The 14,672-nt window shown below is 40.9% G+C and overlaps 1 protein-coding gene across 3 annotated transcripts in view; it reads right to left on the reverse strand.

Annotated features, from left to right (window-relative positions):
- The window catches only part of VIRMA (vir like m6A methyltransferase associated), a 67,366-nt gene extending 53,396 nt beyond the window's left edge, over positions 1 to 13,970 (reverse strand). For 2 of the 3 annotated variants that reach the window (XM_033203505.1, XM_033203503.1), the window contains exons 1-2: positions 13,768 to 13,970; positions 4,466 to 4,581 (exon numbers count right to left, since the gene is read on the reverse strand). In XM_033203505.1, the coding sequence (XP_033059396.1) occupies positions 4,466 to 4,581; positions 13,768 to 13,830 (179 nt within the window). In that variant the 5' untranslated portion in view covers positions 13,831 to 13,970. The remainder of the gene's footprint in view (positions 1 to 4,465; positions 4,582 to 13,767) is intronic. The other variant, XM_033203504.1, reaches the window with a different exon arrangement.
- Positions 13,971 to 14,672: the final 702 nt, after the last annotated feature.

Genomic DNA, 14,672 nt, shown 5'->3' on the forward strand with positions numbered 1-14,672 from the left:
TTCAGTAGACTAAGAAAATGTTCACATCAAGCTACTGTTTGAACGTATCCCACAAATTTCATGTGCTGGAAATTTAATCCCCAATGCAACAGTGTTGGGAGGCAAGCCTAATAAGAGGCGACTAGGTCATGAGGACTCTGCCCTCATGAATGAATGAATGCTGTTATCTAGGGAGTGGATTAGTTACTGTGACAGTATGCTTGTTAACAAAGCAAGTTCTGCTCCCTTTTGCTCTCTTGGGCTCTCTGGCTCTTGCCTTCCATCATGAGATGAAGCTGAAAGAACGTTCTTGCCAGATTGCTGGCACCTTGATACTGTCCTTCCCAGTCTCCAGAACTCTGAGATAAAAATTTCTTTATAAATTATCCAGTCTGTGGTAGTCTGTTAAAGTAACACAAAATGGACAAAGACACACCACTTGATGTACTTTTTTCTAGAAAGTGTTTCTACAGAAAACCTTGATATTTGAACAGATTTTTTTCAAAAGGATATTCATCATACTATTACTTGTAATTTTAAAACTACAAACCATCTAATGGTCCCCACATAGGAGACTAATCAAATATATTTATAGTATAGTCATTCATTAGACTATGTAGCTATTAGAAATCATAAAATCAAATAATATTTAATGATGTAAAAGTACTCCTGATATATTATAAATGAAATAAAGGAATACATAAAACACTAAAAAGTAACAGCAAAATAACAACATACATTTGCCTTACCCAAATTCAATCACATGCGCCGAACAACTCTAGTCTCTTCTTCTTACCCTTCTTTTTTTTCTTTTCTTTTTTTTTTTTTTTTTTTTTTTGAGATGGATTCTTGCTCTTGTCACCTAGGCTGGAGTGCAGTGGTGCAATCTCGGCTCACCACAACCTCTGCCTCTCAGGTTCAAGCGATCCTCCTACCTCAGCAACCCAAGTAGCTGAGACTACAGACACGTGCCATCAGGCCCGGCTGATTTTTGTATTTTTAATAGAGATGGGGTTTTACCATGTTGCCCAGGTTGGTCTCGAACTCCTGACCTCAGCTGATCCACCCACCTCACCCTCCCAAAGTGCTGGGATTACAGGCATGAGCCACTGCACCTGACCCCTCTTGGCCCTTCTTTAAACTAGACCCTGGACTTCAGTATCTCCAGAAAAGGAAAAAGAGCTAAAATACAAACTCTTTACTTTTGAGACCCCAAAGGCTCAGGTCCTGGTCACTGAAAAACGATTTAAAGAATCAAAGGGCCGGGCACGGTGGCTCAAGCCTGTAATCCCAGCACTTTGGGAGGCCGAGACGGGCGGATCACGAGGTCAGCAGATCGAGACCATCCTAGCTAACACGGTGAAACCCCGTCTCTACTAAAAACTACAAAAAAAAACTAGCCGGGCGAGGTGGCAGGCGCCTGTAGTCCCAGCTACTCGGGAGGCTGAGGCAGGAGAATGGTGTAAACCCGAGAGGCGGAGCTTGCAGTGAGCTGAGATCCGGCCACTGCACTCCAGCCTGGGCGACAAAGCGAGACTCCGTCTCAAAAAAAAAAAGAATCAAAGGAAATCTGACTGCATTAGACAGTCATCTTACAACTCGGCGACTCTAAAAAACCTAACCTCACGTAAGGTATCATATTTACAAAAAGTAATAATAAAATAGATATACAAGCATACATATATATGTATGAACACACACACATACAAACACACATGAAAAATATGTATCAAATGTCAAGATGCTCTTGGAATAGAGGAATTAAAATTATTATTATTATTATTACTTTTTTTTTTTTTTTGAAACACAGTCTTGCTTTGTCACCCAAGCTGGAGGGTAATGGCACAATCACAGCTCACTGCAACTTTGAACTCCTGGGTTCAAGCAATCCTCCCACCTCAAGCCTCCCAAGTAGTAAAGACTACAGGCATGAGCCACCATGCCCAACTAATTTTTAAATTTTTTGTAGAGATGGGGTCTCCAAACTCTTGGTCTCAAGTGATCCTCCTGCCTCGGCCTCCCAAAGTGCTGAGATTAGAGGCCTGAGCCACCTACCCTACCAGAATAAAGGGATTAAAGGGATTTTATCTAAGCATTTCTAAATTTTATAATGAGAAAAAACACTATTATAAAGTATGCCCACAAATATTACTTGATCTCTAACACCGCTTTCAACTTTCAGATTCTGGTCTTCCTGGCTCTTTTTTCTTTTTTTTAAGATGGAGCCTTGCTCTGTTGCCCAGACTGGAGTGCAGTGTTGCGATCTCAGATCACTGCAACCTCCACCCCCCAGGTTCTGGCAATTCTCCTGTCTCAGCCTCCTGAGTAGCTGGGATTACAGGTGCGCACCACCACAGCTGGCTAATTTTTGTATTTTTAATAGAGACATGGTTTCACCATATTGACTAGGCTGGTCTCAAACTAGTGACCTCAAATGATCTACCTGCCTTAGCCTCCCATAGTGCTAGGATTACAGGCATAAGCCACCATGCCCGGGCCTCACTCTTACATTTGTTTTACTGCATTAATACTTTATTTTACTGTTCCGTAGCATACTATTCATGTATAAATTTGTTTCTGATACATTATGTTTAGAGTTATTACAACATGAAAAGCCACACATCTCCAGCTAAGAAAAAGGAAGAGGATTAGGATAATGGAAAATGAAACAAATAATCCTACCAATGGCAGCTAATTGCTGAAATCCAACTTGTCTGTTATGGTAGCCAGCCTCTAAGATGGCCCCAATGACACTTGCTTCCTGGTATTCACACCCTATGTGGTAGGGTGTATACCCTATGTAGGCCCCTCCCACACTGTAGCAGCAGAATATGTAACCTACAGAACATGGTAAAGATGATAAGACGTCACCTTCTGATATTAAGTTATAAAACACACTGCCTGTGGCTTCTTTCTTGGGCATGCTCTCTCACTCTTAGATCACTCACTCTGGAAGAAGCCGCGTCATGACATGAACAAGTCCATGGAGAGGATCTCCTGGCAAAGAAGTGAAGCCTCCTGCCAGCAGCCCCGTGAGTGAGCTACCAAGCAAATTCTTCAGCCCCAGTCTATATCTTGACTACAACTTCACAAAAGAACCTGAGCCAGCTAAGCAACTCCCAGAATCCTGACCCTTAGAAACAATATGAGATAATAAATGTGAAGTTTTAAGCTGCTAAATTCGCTATACTTTGTTATGGAGCAATAAATGACAAACTTTCTTTGGCCAAAAGCAGTACAATTAGAGAAGACTGTTGGATATACTATCATTACCCAATCTTTCTCATTCTACACAAAGCTCCCTTTATAGGAAAATCAGGAAAAACATATAGGAAAACATGAGTCAATTTTCTTAAACATGGAAAAAAATTATGAAGTCAATTATAATGATCCTCCACTATAAACATTAAAGATTTTTCTTGTTGTGTATCTTTTAATTTTTGAATGGCGCCTATGAAGACTTTATACCTATTTCTACAAACAATGAACTATTTTCCACAATTATGAAGAAACAAGCCCTTAACTTTGAATCTGTCCCATAACACGCATCACAAAGTAGCTAGTTTAACTCTTTTTTTTTTTTTTGGGGGGGACACAGTTTCATCTTGTTGCCCAGGCTGGAGTGTAATGACACAATCTGAGTTCACCACAACTTACGCCTCCCAGCCTCCCACGTTCAAGCAATTCTCCTGCCTCAGCCTCCCGAGTAGCTGGAATTACAGGCATGCACCACCATGCCTGGCTAATTTTGTATTTTTAGTAGAGACAGGGTTTCTCCATGTTAGCCAGGCTGGTTTCGAATTCCCGACCTCAGGTGATCCTCCCGCCTCGGCCTCCCAAAGTGCTGGGATTACCAGTCCCAAAGTGCTAGGTCAGACCAGTCTGACCAATATTGTGAAACCCCGTCTCTACTAAAAATACAAAAAATTAGCCAGGTATGGTAGCGGGGTAATCCCAGCTACTCAGGAGGCTGAGGCAGGAGACTCGCTTGAACCTGGGAGGCAGAGGGTGCAGTCAGCCAAGATCACGCCATTGCATTCCAAACTGGACAGCAAGAGCAAAACTCCATCTCAAAAAAAAAAAAAAGGTAGCAATAACGATAATAATAGTAAAATGCACTTGTAAATATTTCAACTAATTCCCACTTATTTTCAAGAGAAAAATCAGGTTAAAAATACTTCATCTACCTGGTTATACCATCCCAGAATATTTTAGAAAATGTAAACCTAACACCACCAGTTTAAAAAAAAATGAATAAAGAAAAATCTTACCTACTACACAGGTCAAATAATTACTGTTTTCAGGTTTAAGATGATATATGCATTATACAGAAAATATAGACCTAATTACAATGCAGCATAACCATAACTGAATAGTTTCAGGATTTTATTACTTGTAAAATATTCCCTTACATTTTTGCATTTAAGAATATGTTTCTAAGACAATCTTTTACCAAAAAATATTTTTAAAAAGAGAGTTGACTTACCCATATGCTCTGTTGTCTGGCAGACTGCTATGGGCTCTTACTCCTGGGGGTATGACTCTGACTTCATTGATATAAACCACACATGGAAAACGAACCACATCTATATGAGAACTTTGCTGTAACAAAAAAAAGGCCGGAGGGGGAAGGGTACGGAACATTCTGTAAAACAGTTTCTCTATTCAAATTTTATTCATTCACAATGTCACATATAACCCTAACATTCCATATCATTAAATATCATTAAATATATTATATTATTTACAGTGTTGTATAAATAGCTGATAAGATGTACCTACTTAAGTTTCTCGATTTGCATAACATCTTCTGCCATGCATTTACCTCCCTGCTGATGTTTTGCTTAGACCAATACAGACCCAGAGTCCCTTATCTGAAATCTCTGGAGCCAAACGCCTTTTAGAATCCTGACTTTTAGATTTCTAGAAAGATAATATAATCCAAATACTGCATATTACTTTAGGCCCCCCAGTGGCTTCTGTAGCAGCACCCTGTAATCAAAACACCAATATTTCTGCAGCCACACGTATCAACATTCACACTAAATAAAGATTATAACAAGCACCATATCAGTTCAGATTAGACTGCATGGCCAAATGAATTCAGGGCAGGGATTTTTTGGTTTTGGTGGAGGTTTTTTTTGCCATTTTTGCCATTTACAGATTTTGTAAATCTGTACACAGATCAGCTTACTTTGTTAAACTTATATACCAACTAATATCAAGGGATCAGGGAAAGCATTTAGGTACTGAACAGTTGAAATAAACCCCTCTTAAAATTAAAAAAAAAAAATCACAAAGACTTTATTATAAAAAAAAAAAATAGAAGCAGAGGTGCATGCCTGTAGCCCTAACTACTCAGGAGGCTGAGGTAGAAGGATCACTTGAGCCCAGGAGTTTGAGGCTACAGTTGAGTTATGATATGATTGCCTCACTGCACTCCAGCCTGGGTGACAAAGTAAGACTCCATCTCTGGGGAAAAAAGAAAAACAAACAAAAAAAGAAACAGCATAAATTATATCTAGTATATACTTACCTCTATCATTTGACACAGGATTAGGCAAATATAATTCTTATTTTCAATAATTAAAAAGAGAGTTTTCGCATTGTTTTTGGACAATTTTATGTCAACTTTTCCTAGTACTTCAGTCAACTGTCATTACCTAGTGGTCAAAGTTCATCATGAGAAGAATGGCTCACATTATTTGCATCTAGAAAGACTGAGTCTCTCTATAAAAAATATATGCTTAACAACAATGAATTTAAGGATTTACAAATAGCCATTCAAAATCTATTTTGTTTGTATGTAAAAGAGTTTCTGTATTTGTTGCTACCAGTTCTATTAAATATTTATTTCTAAATATTTATTAAATGTCGACTATGTTCCAAAGTATGCTAGTTCTGAGGCTACAAAGACAAGACACAATCTCTGCCATTATGGAACAGACAATCCATTGTGGTAGACAAGTAAATTGCCATGATACAGACTCACAAAGGATGCTATGAAAATTCAGAGGGGTATTTAGGTCCCCAGCCCAGGTTGTAGGCAAACAAGGAGAAGGCATGCACAAAAGGAATACAAATAAGAACTTGGAAGGTTCACAAAAGTGCAGCCCAGGAGCCATGGCTCACACCTTTAATCCCAACACTTTGGGAAGTTGAGGCAGGAGGATCACTTGAGGGCAGGGTTCGAGCAGATTAGTCTGGGCAATATAGGAAGATGCTGTGTCTATAAAAAATTCAAAAATCAGCTGGGCATGGTAGCTCATGCCTGTAGTCCCAGCTACTCAGGAGACTGAGGTGGGAGGATCACTTATGCCCAGGAGGTCGAGGCTGTAGTGAGTCGTGATAGCACCACTGCACCCCATCCTAAGCAACAAAGCGAGATTCTGTCAAAAAAAGGAAAGAAAGAAATTGCAAACATAGTTCATCATAGCTAGAGGGCAGAATAGCAAAATAGGGAAGGAAAGCAGAGAAGAGTAGCTAAGGACAACCAACAGAATTACAAAAACAAGATTATCATCCACAGTCAGAAGACAATTCCAAATCTGTATCTCCAACTAGGATCTCTCTCCTGAGCCCCAGGCTACTATATCCAACTGCCCACTCGGCCTCTCCATTTCAATGTCCCTTGTGCACTAAACTCAACAAATCCAAACTGAATTTCTCCTACATCAGTGATGGCATCACCACCCACATATTGTCCAAGACATTATCATCCTGGACTTCTCATCCTCTCTCATCTATATCATCTATCTATTCAAACACCAAATCCTATTGATTAAAGCTCTCCTCCATTCTGGCTGTCACTCCTTTAGTTCCATATACTACATCACTCCAATATGAATTACAGCAATAGGAACCTAACTGATTTTGTGCTTCTTTTTTAAGTTTTCTTTCTTAAGTTTTTATTTCAATAGTTTTTAGGATACAGGTGGTTGTTTACATGGATAAGTTCTTTAGTGGTGATTTCTGAGATTTTAGTGTACCCGTCTCCCAAGCAGTGTGCACTGTACCCAATATGTAGTCTTTATCCCTCACCCCCATCCCAACCTTCCCCCTCCGAGTCCCCAAAGTCCAGTATATCATTCTTATGACTTTGCATCCTGTGCTTCTTTCTTGCCTCCCATCAACCCATTCTCCTATTGAAGTATGGTCTTCTAAACTATACATATACCACTCCCGTGATCCTTACTGCCGCCAAGCAAAATTCCTAGGTCTTAAAACAAGACTGGCTTCTTTTTCACTCCAAACTTACATCCCTAGCCTACCATGCTTTTTATTATTTTCATGCCCTCACTCATGATGTTCTCTCTGCTCGAAATCCATCACATCCCTCTGCCCAACTCCTCGTACAAGTAAACTTTCTCTTGAAAGCTGAGCCAAATCAAATCTAGATAGGTGCCTCTCCTCCTAGTGCCTAAAGTCCTTTACCTAGCTGAATTGTAATTGCCTCTTATCTCTCCCATTAGACTATGTGTTTAAAGAAGACAGATCTATGTCTTAGTTTACTGCATATTCATAGTGCCTAGCATATTCATTTAATAAATGAATTTTTAATAGGCACTTGATTAATGGTTATTGAATTGTGTTTTCAGAGAAATAAAAACAAAGCCTAGGAAAACAGGTTGACAATGGGAAATCATGGAAGGTTCATGATCAGGAAAGTAACAGGAATATGAAGACTGGCCAGATTCCACAACTCCAAGCCACAATTATCTTTGGAAGGAGTCATTTACCTGCATGTTTAAAGGTCACAGCATAACTGTTTCCCTTCCTCATTCTTCTATCCCTGCAATTATCTTCTCTTTCTACCCTCTCCTTTAGCTATCACATCTATTGCTACCACTTCCTTTTTCAGTTCTGCAGATGAGTTCCTAATTGGTATCCTACAGTAATTTTTAAATGACCTCTAAAATACAGGACTTTCTGGTATCGACCTACTCTCCTAGGACTCTATTTTAACCCAGCACTTCCATACTTGAAAGTAATATTTAAAAAATAACTAAAAATGTATAAAACAATTTAGCTTCAAGAATATTACACACCACTGTAAAGTCAGAAACCTAAATATATGAGAATATATATACATACATATATTCTCATTCTCATTATCAAATGTTTAAGAATATATATAAATAGTAGCATTAACATCCTAGCACTTTGGGAGGCTAAGACAGGAGGATCACCTGAGGCCAAGAGTACAAGACCAGCCCGGCAACACAGTAATACCCACTCTCTACAAAAAGAAAAAAACTTTAAAAACCAGACGGGCATGGTGGTGTGTACCTACAGTCCTAGCTACTCAGGAGGCTGAGGCAGGAGGATCACTTAAGCCCAGCAAGAAGTTGTAATAAGCCATAAGCACACCACTGCACTCCAACCTGGGCAACACAGTAAGACCCTGTTTCAAAAAATATATATAGCATTACCACTTAAAGAATATTACACAGCCAATAAAAAAGAATATTATATAGAATATCTAAGGAGAGAAACAAGATGGTTAGGGGACAGTGATGAGAGAGACTTACTTTTTACCATATACCCTTTTGTACCTTTTGTATTTGTACCTCATACATGTATTACCTAGTCAAAAAAAAAAAAAAAAGAAAATTTTTAAAAATAAGCTTACTTTAAAAATATTATATAAGTATACTACTTCTTGATTCACAAAGATGTACAACACATTGTTAGGTGAAAAAGGAAACCACAAAACAGTATTACAGTATTGTAATATTAACGTGGGCAATGGTTGTATACACTTAAGTATAATAATCACTAGAGGGTTTGGAAAAACGTTAATATAAAGACAGTTGTTAATTACAGCTACAAAATACAAAGAAAAAGCTGATTACAATAGGAAGACATACAGAAAGGAAATTAATTCACTTATCAACAGGAATATACAAATACAATAGCTTTCCACTCACATACTTGTTTATCAAATAATCTTGCTTAAACCTGATTTTAACTTAAACAATTTTTTCTAATATTGTATATGTTAACATTAGAGAGATATTTTGCTTTTTTATTTTATTTTACTTTATTTTTGAGACAGAGTCTCGCCCTGTCGCCCAGACTGGAGTGCAGTGGCACAATCTAGGCTCACTGCAAGCCCCGCCTCCCAGGTTCACGCCATTCTCCTGCCTCAGCCTCCCGAGGAGCAGGGACTACAGGGGTGTGCCACCACACCCAGCCAATTTTTTTGTACTTTTAGTAGAGATAGGAATTCACCAGGTTAGCCAGGATGGTCTCCATCTCCTGACCGTGTAATCCACCCATCTCGGCCTCCCAAAGTGCTGGGATTACAGGCATGAGCCACCGTGTTTGCTATGTTGCCCAGGCTGTCCTCCAACTCCTGGGCTCAAGCGATCCTCCCACTTCAGCCTCCCAGGCTGGGGCTACAGGCACATATGCCACCACACCTGGCTTATCTTGCATTCTTGATTTGTAATGTTAAGTGTTTTTTCATTCACGGGAACACTATTCCCTCACAATGAAATTGTCTTTTAATAAGTTTAACTGCTTATCTTCTGAACTCAGTGGACTGGCCTTATAAATGTGTATCAATACTTTACCTGCGGAAGAGGAAATTATTGGTAAAATAAGTACAATACCAAAAAAAGAGCTGTTAATGGTAGCTGGCAATAAGGACTCCCTGTGTGAAACTAATAAATGTCTCTTCTCTACCATATTACAAATTCCTTTGAAATCAAGGGCAATGGGTTTTGTTCTGACTTGTATTGCCCCTCCTAAAGCCATACCCTCACCGCCAAAAGTGATTTTCGTAAATAATTGTTAAACGGATTCTCAGCTTGCTATGGGGCAAAGTAACCTGGCTAATTATCCCGTTCCCATCAAACTCACTTCCACACTCTTACCCCCTAGTCCCACTAGTTCTCCTGTCTCTAAAACTAGAATTCTACCATTTTTAACTACCCTATCTCCTTCACACAATCAGTTGCCATCCTGTCAATTCTATACTCGAAATCTGTATATATCCAAAAGATGTATAAATCCTCTCCTATGTAGTTCCACTGGGACATAGCATAGCACTGATTTAGAGCCAGAAAAACGTGTGATGGTGGATCTTAATCTAGCTATGCTATTTTAGGAAAGTCACCTAATCTCTCAGGCTCAGTTTCCTTATCTACAAAATATAGATGACTACCTTTGAAAACTCAGCGTGGGCCCTGCAGTGGCTCATGCCTGTAATCTTTGCACTTTGGGAGGCTGAGGTGGGCGAATCGCTTGAGCTCAGGAATTCAAGCCTAGCCTGGGCAACATGGCAAAACACCACCTCCACAAAAAAATAAAAAAATCAGCCAGGCGTGTTGGTGCACAACTGTAGTCCCAGCTACTCGGGAGGCAGAGATGGAAGGATCGATTGAGCCCCGGTGGCAGAAATTGCAGTGAGCCGTGATCGCACCACTGCACTCCAGTTTGGGTGACAGAGCAAGACCTAGTCTCAAAAAAAAAAAAGAAAAGAAAAACTGATGGAAGGACCAGAGATGATTTACTTAAGTTATCAAAGCCCACTGTGTCTGGCACAAATTAAGCATTCAATAAATGTTAAACAATGATTGCTGCCCATTGGCTAACTCAGGTTTTCATAACATCTCACTTTTTCTCCCTGATTTTGTCACCTTACGTCTATTTTCTCTGAACCATTTTAAGTATTATTGATCAAGTAATCTACCTAATGTATCTTACTAATTGTATGATTTGCCTGCTCAAAAACTACCCATTTCCTACAAAATAAAGTCCATAATTTTTATTTTTTTTATTTATTTATTTTAAGAGACAGAGTCTTGCTCTGTCGCGCAGGCTGGAGTGCAGTGGCGTGATCTTGGCTCACAGCAACCTCCACCTCCCAGGTTCTAGCAATTCTCCTGCCTCAGCCTCCTGAGTAGCTGGGACTACAGACACACACCGCCACGCCCAGCTAATTTTTTGTATTTTAGTAGAGACGGGGTATCACCGTGTTACCCAGGCTGGTCTCGAACTCCTGACGTCAGGCAATCCACCCGCCTCAGCCTCTCAAAGTGCTAGGATTACAGGCTTGAGCCACCGCACCTGGCCTAAAGTCCGTAATTTTTTGTTGAGCATTCAAGGAGCTCCATGATCTGTCTCTGAACTGCCTTGGGTGCCACTTCACACTGCTACTTCAAGCATATCCTGACAGATGACTGACTACTCCAGTAGAATGCCCTCCTTTCCTAACTACAACCGTGAACTATTGCCCCTTTCACCAAAGACCAAGTTAATAAGCCAAACACCTTGATGAAGTCTTTCGTGATACTCTCAAATGAAAAGTTATCGGCCGGGCGCGGTGGCTCAAGCCTGTAATCCCAGTACTTTGGGAGGCCGAGGCGGGCGGATCACGAGGTCAGGAGATCGAGATCATCCTGGCTAACCCGGTGAAACCCCGTCTCTACTAAAAAAATACAAAAAACTAGCCGGGCGAGGTGGCCGGCGCCTGTAGTCCCAGCTACTCGGGAGGCTGAGGCAGGAGAATGGCGTGAACCCGGGAGGTGGAGTTTGCAGTGAGCTGAGATCCGGCCACTGCACTCCAGCCCGGGTGACAGAGCGAGACTCCGTCTCAAAAAAAAAAAAAAAAGAAAAGTTATCTCTGCCTCTTCTGAAATCATGTATCCTTTATTTGTACCCACAAAGACAGCTAGTTCTAATATGTCAGATACCGATGGGCATTTTGTAAACAAAGATGATAAACCCCAATGAATTCACACTGTGCTTCTTTATGCGATCATCACATTCTAACTCAAATCACAAATTTGTGAATCTAATCTCCAACACTGGGTTATAACTTCTTGAAAACAAACATTTCAATATTTCATATCACCCACAAACCCCTACTTCCTCCTTCAAGACTTGATTCAAATGTGATCTCTACTAAGCCTTTCCCAATCACCCCAGAAGAAGGCATTTACCATCTGCCCTATGCGCTCAAGGTACTCAATGTTTACCTAAGAATGAATAAAAGAATAGATTAAATATACGATAAACTAATGAAGGTCAATTTTCCTAAACTAGAATAGTACTAAACTAATTCATCATATGCCTCTTTCTCTTTTTTTCTCTTTCTCTCTTTCTTTCGAGACAGGGTCTCACTCTTGCTCAGGCTGGAGCACAGTAGTGTAGTGATCTTAGCTCACGGCAGCCTCGACCTCCCAGGCTCAAGTGATTCTTCCACTTCAGCCTTCCGAGTAGTTGGGGCAACAGCAGCATGAAGCCACCACAGCTAGTTAATTTTCTTTTGTAGAGACAGGGGTTCCACTATGTTGCCCAGGGTGGTCTCAAACTCCTGGACTCAAACAATCCTTCTGCTTCCGCCTCCCAAAACGCTTGAGATTACAGGCATGAGCCGCTGCGCCAGGCTCTTTCAATTTTAACTGTTCTTTATTTCTATACACACAAGTTTGATCTGATCCAACTACTGTCTCCATTGAGGGTTTTCTAAATCTTGGCTGGAATGTCAGAGAGATATAGTCATTGAACAAACAGTGCTAACTGATCCACATGAAATGTGAGACCATAAATTAATTGTCAGTAAGAAATGCTAACTCGAAGTCCTCCAAATTTTGACTTTTACAAACCTATAAACCATTCGTTAAATTAGATCACAGCTATCAACTTTCTATTTTGCCAGGTAAAGCATTATGATACAACCACTACCCACTATCATTACTATCTTACAAAAGAAAGAACATTTTAAATATTTTCCATTCAAATATTTATTGAGCACCTACGTTTTGCTAACAGAGGCACTGGAGATACAACTGAGAAGAAGAGAAATTATATGTATCCTCAAAAAGCTTGAGGATACATATAATATCAAGAACACACGTGATACAAATAAAAGGAAAAAAATAATATCCAAAGAAAGAACAGTTCTCTAAATTGATTAAGCTTACATTAAGACAGAGAAATGTGAAGTCCGCTTTTTTTTTTTTTTTTTGGTAACACTTTCTCCGTAGACTTCATTCGAGTTCATTTTTGGTCTGCTTTCAGGAATCTTTAGTTAACCACCTATGTTTAATTTACATATTGCTAGGTCAATTGTACATTCAGGGGCGTTCAAATAATTTTGTACAGAAATATTACTCCACAAAATTCCACCCCCTCCCTCAAAAGACATGTCTGCTGATGAGTTTAACTATACTTCTCTCAACGCTCCCCTCTTCGCAAGTATTCTCCGTGAATGCATCTCATTCCTAATGTGTGAAATCTCTCCGAGAGACAAGTATTAAAGTTTCAGGCCAAATTAGAGAGCACCGTAATCCTAAACCGAATGAGTGTCACAACTGGAGAACATAACTCCCGACAGAAAAGGGGCCAAAGAGAAAGGATTTAGAAACACTGTGATTCGGAAATCACGAAGCCAACGTAAGCTGCTCAGACTCCGGCACTACTGTCAAACACTACTGTCAAACCAAGACCCCTCCCAAACGCCATCTGAGGGAAACCTGAGAACCCTGATCCTTCTCACGGCCCAGACCTGATAGGAAAAATAAAAAATAAAGCCATGCAAGCAGAAAAGCCAACTCGACCAAAGACACGGAAGGCCCAAGTTAAAGCAAGGAAATGAAGGGGCTGCTGCAGCCCTCCCTCAGACGCGATGCTCACACCGCTCGGGGGAGGGTGTCTGTGTGTAAGCGAGAAATTAAAGAAGTAATCTGCAGAGGGAAAAGTCGAGGACGCCTAACGGTTTTTTTGTAAAGGTCCCAAGTCGAGAAGCAGCGTCAGAATCAAGTCGCCAAGCCTTACCTCTGCGCTCGGGTGTTTAAAAGTATCTAAAAATAGCAGCTCCATCGCAGAGTCCACCGCCATGTTTGCCGCGGGCGGGGAACAGGGGGGAGGACTTCCGGGGCAGCGCTCCAGCCTCGGCGACAGCGGCTCAGGAGAGGGAGAACAGCGGCACTTCCGGTGACCAGAGCACTAGCGGCGCATACCTCGGCCTATCCCAACGCATCTTGTTGCCCGAAGTTGCCGGCCCCGCCTTTTCCAGCGCGGCGGAGGGCGCCCCCAGACGCAGAGGGGGGCAGAGGGAGGCGAGATGGGGACTACGGGGTCTCCAGTGGTTCAAACGCTGTCGTTCCGCCGCGTTACAGAGCCACAGCTGTCCCCGGGTGGCGAAGTGCGGAGACCGGGTTTTGGAGAGGGTGGAGGAAGGGGAGGGAAAGCTGCCAACTTTGGATACCAACCGCGTACACCCACCGAAGGGGATGTCCCACTTTTTCCAGCGCTGGGAGCAAAAAGATAACAGTGAGCAAGGTTGAAAATAAGGCATTGATTTAAATAGAAAAACTGTTGTCTCAGCAAACGAAGAGATTCTTTGTTTTCTTATCTGTAAAATATGAAAAATCGTACCTAACCCACAGGCTGATTGTGAGGAGTAACTGAAATAAAATTCGAGGAATTGTATAACCCTGAAGTACCAGTAACAATAAAACAGGAGGCAGAATGAAAAGTAAGCCTCTCGTGTCGGGTGTTGAGCTTTTGAGCAACGAGATAAACACAGCGGGTTTAGTAGTCTAAATGGCACAAACCCTTAGCAGAGCAACTAGGAAGTAGCTTGTAAAATTACACGTGCCTACCCCTCTTCTAGGAAAATTCTCGCCCACGTATCTACAAATACAAGAATATTCACAGCAAACTTTGTCAGTTGCAAA

This window comes from Trachypithecus francoisi, unplaced genomic scaffold (assembly GCF_009764315.1).
Source record: "Trachypithecus francoisi isolate TF-2019V2 unplaced genomic scaffold, Tfra_2.0 Lachesis_group7, whole genome shotgun sequence".
NCBI lineage: Eukaryota > Metazoa > Chordata > Mammalia > Primates > Cercopithecidae > Trachypithecus > Trachypithecus francoisi.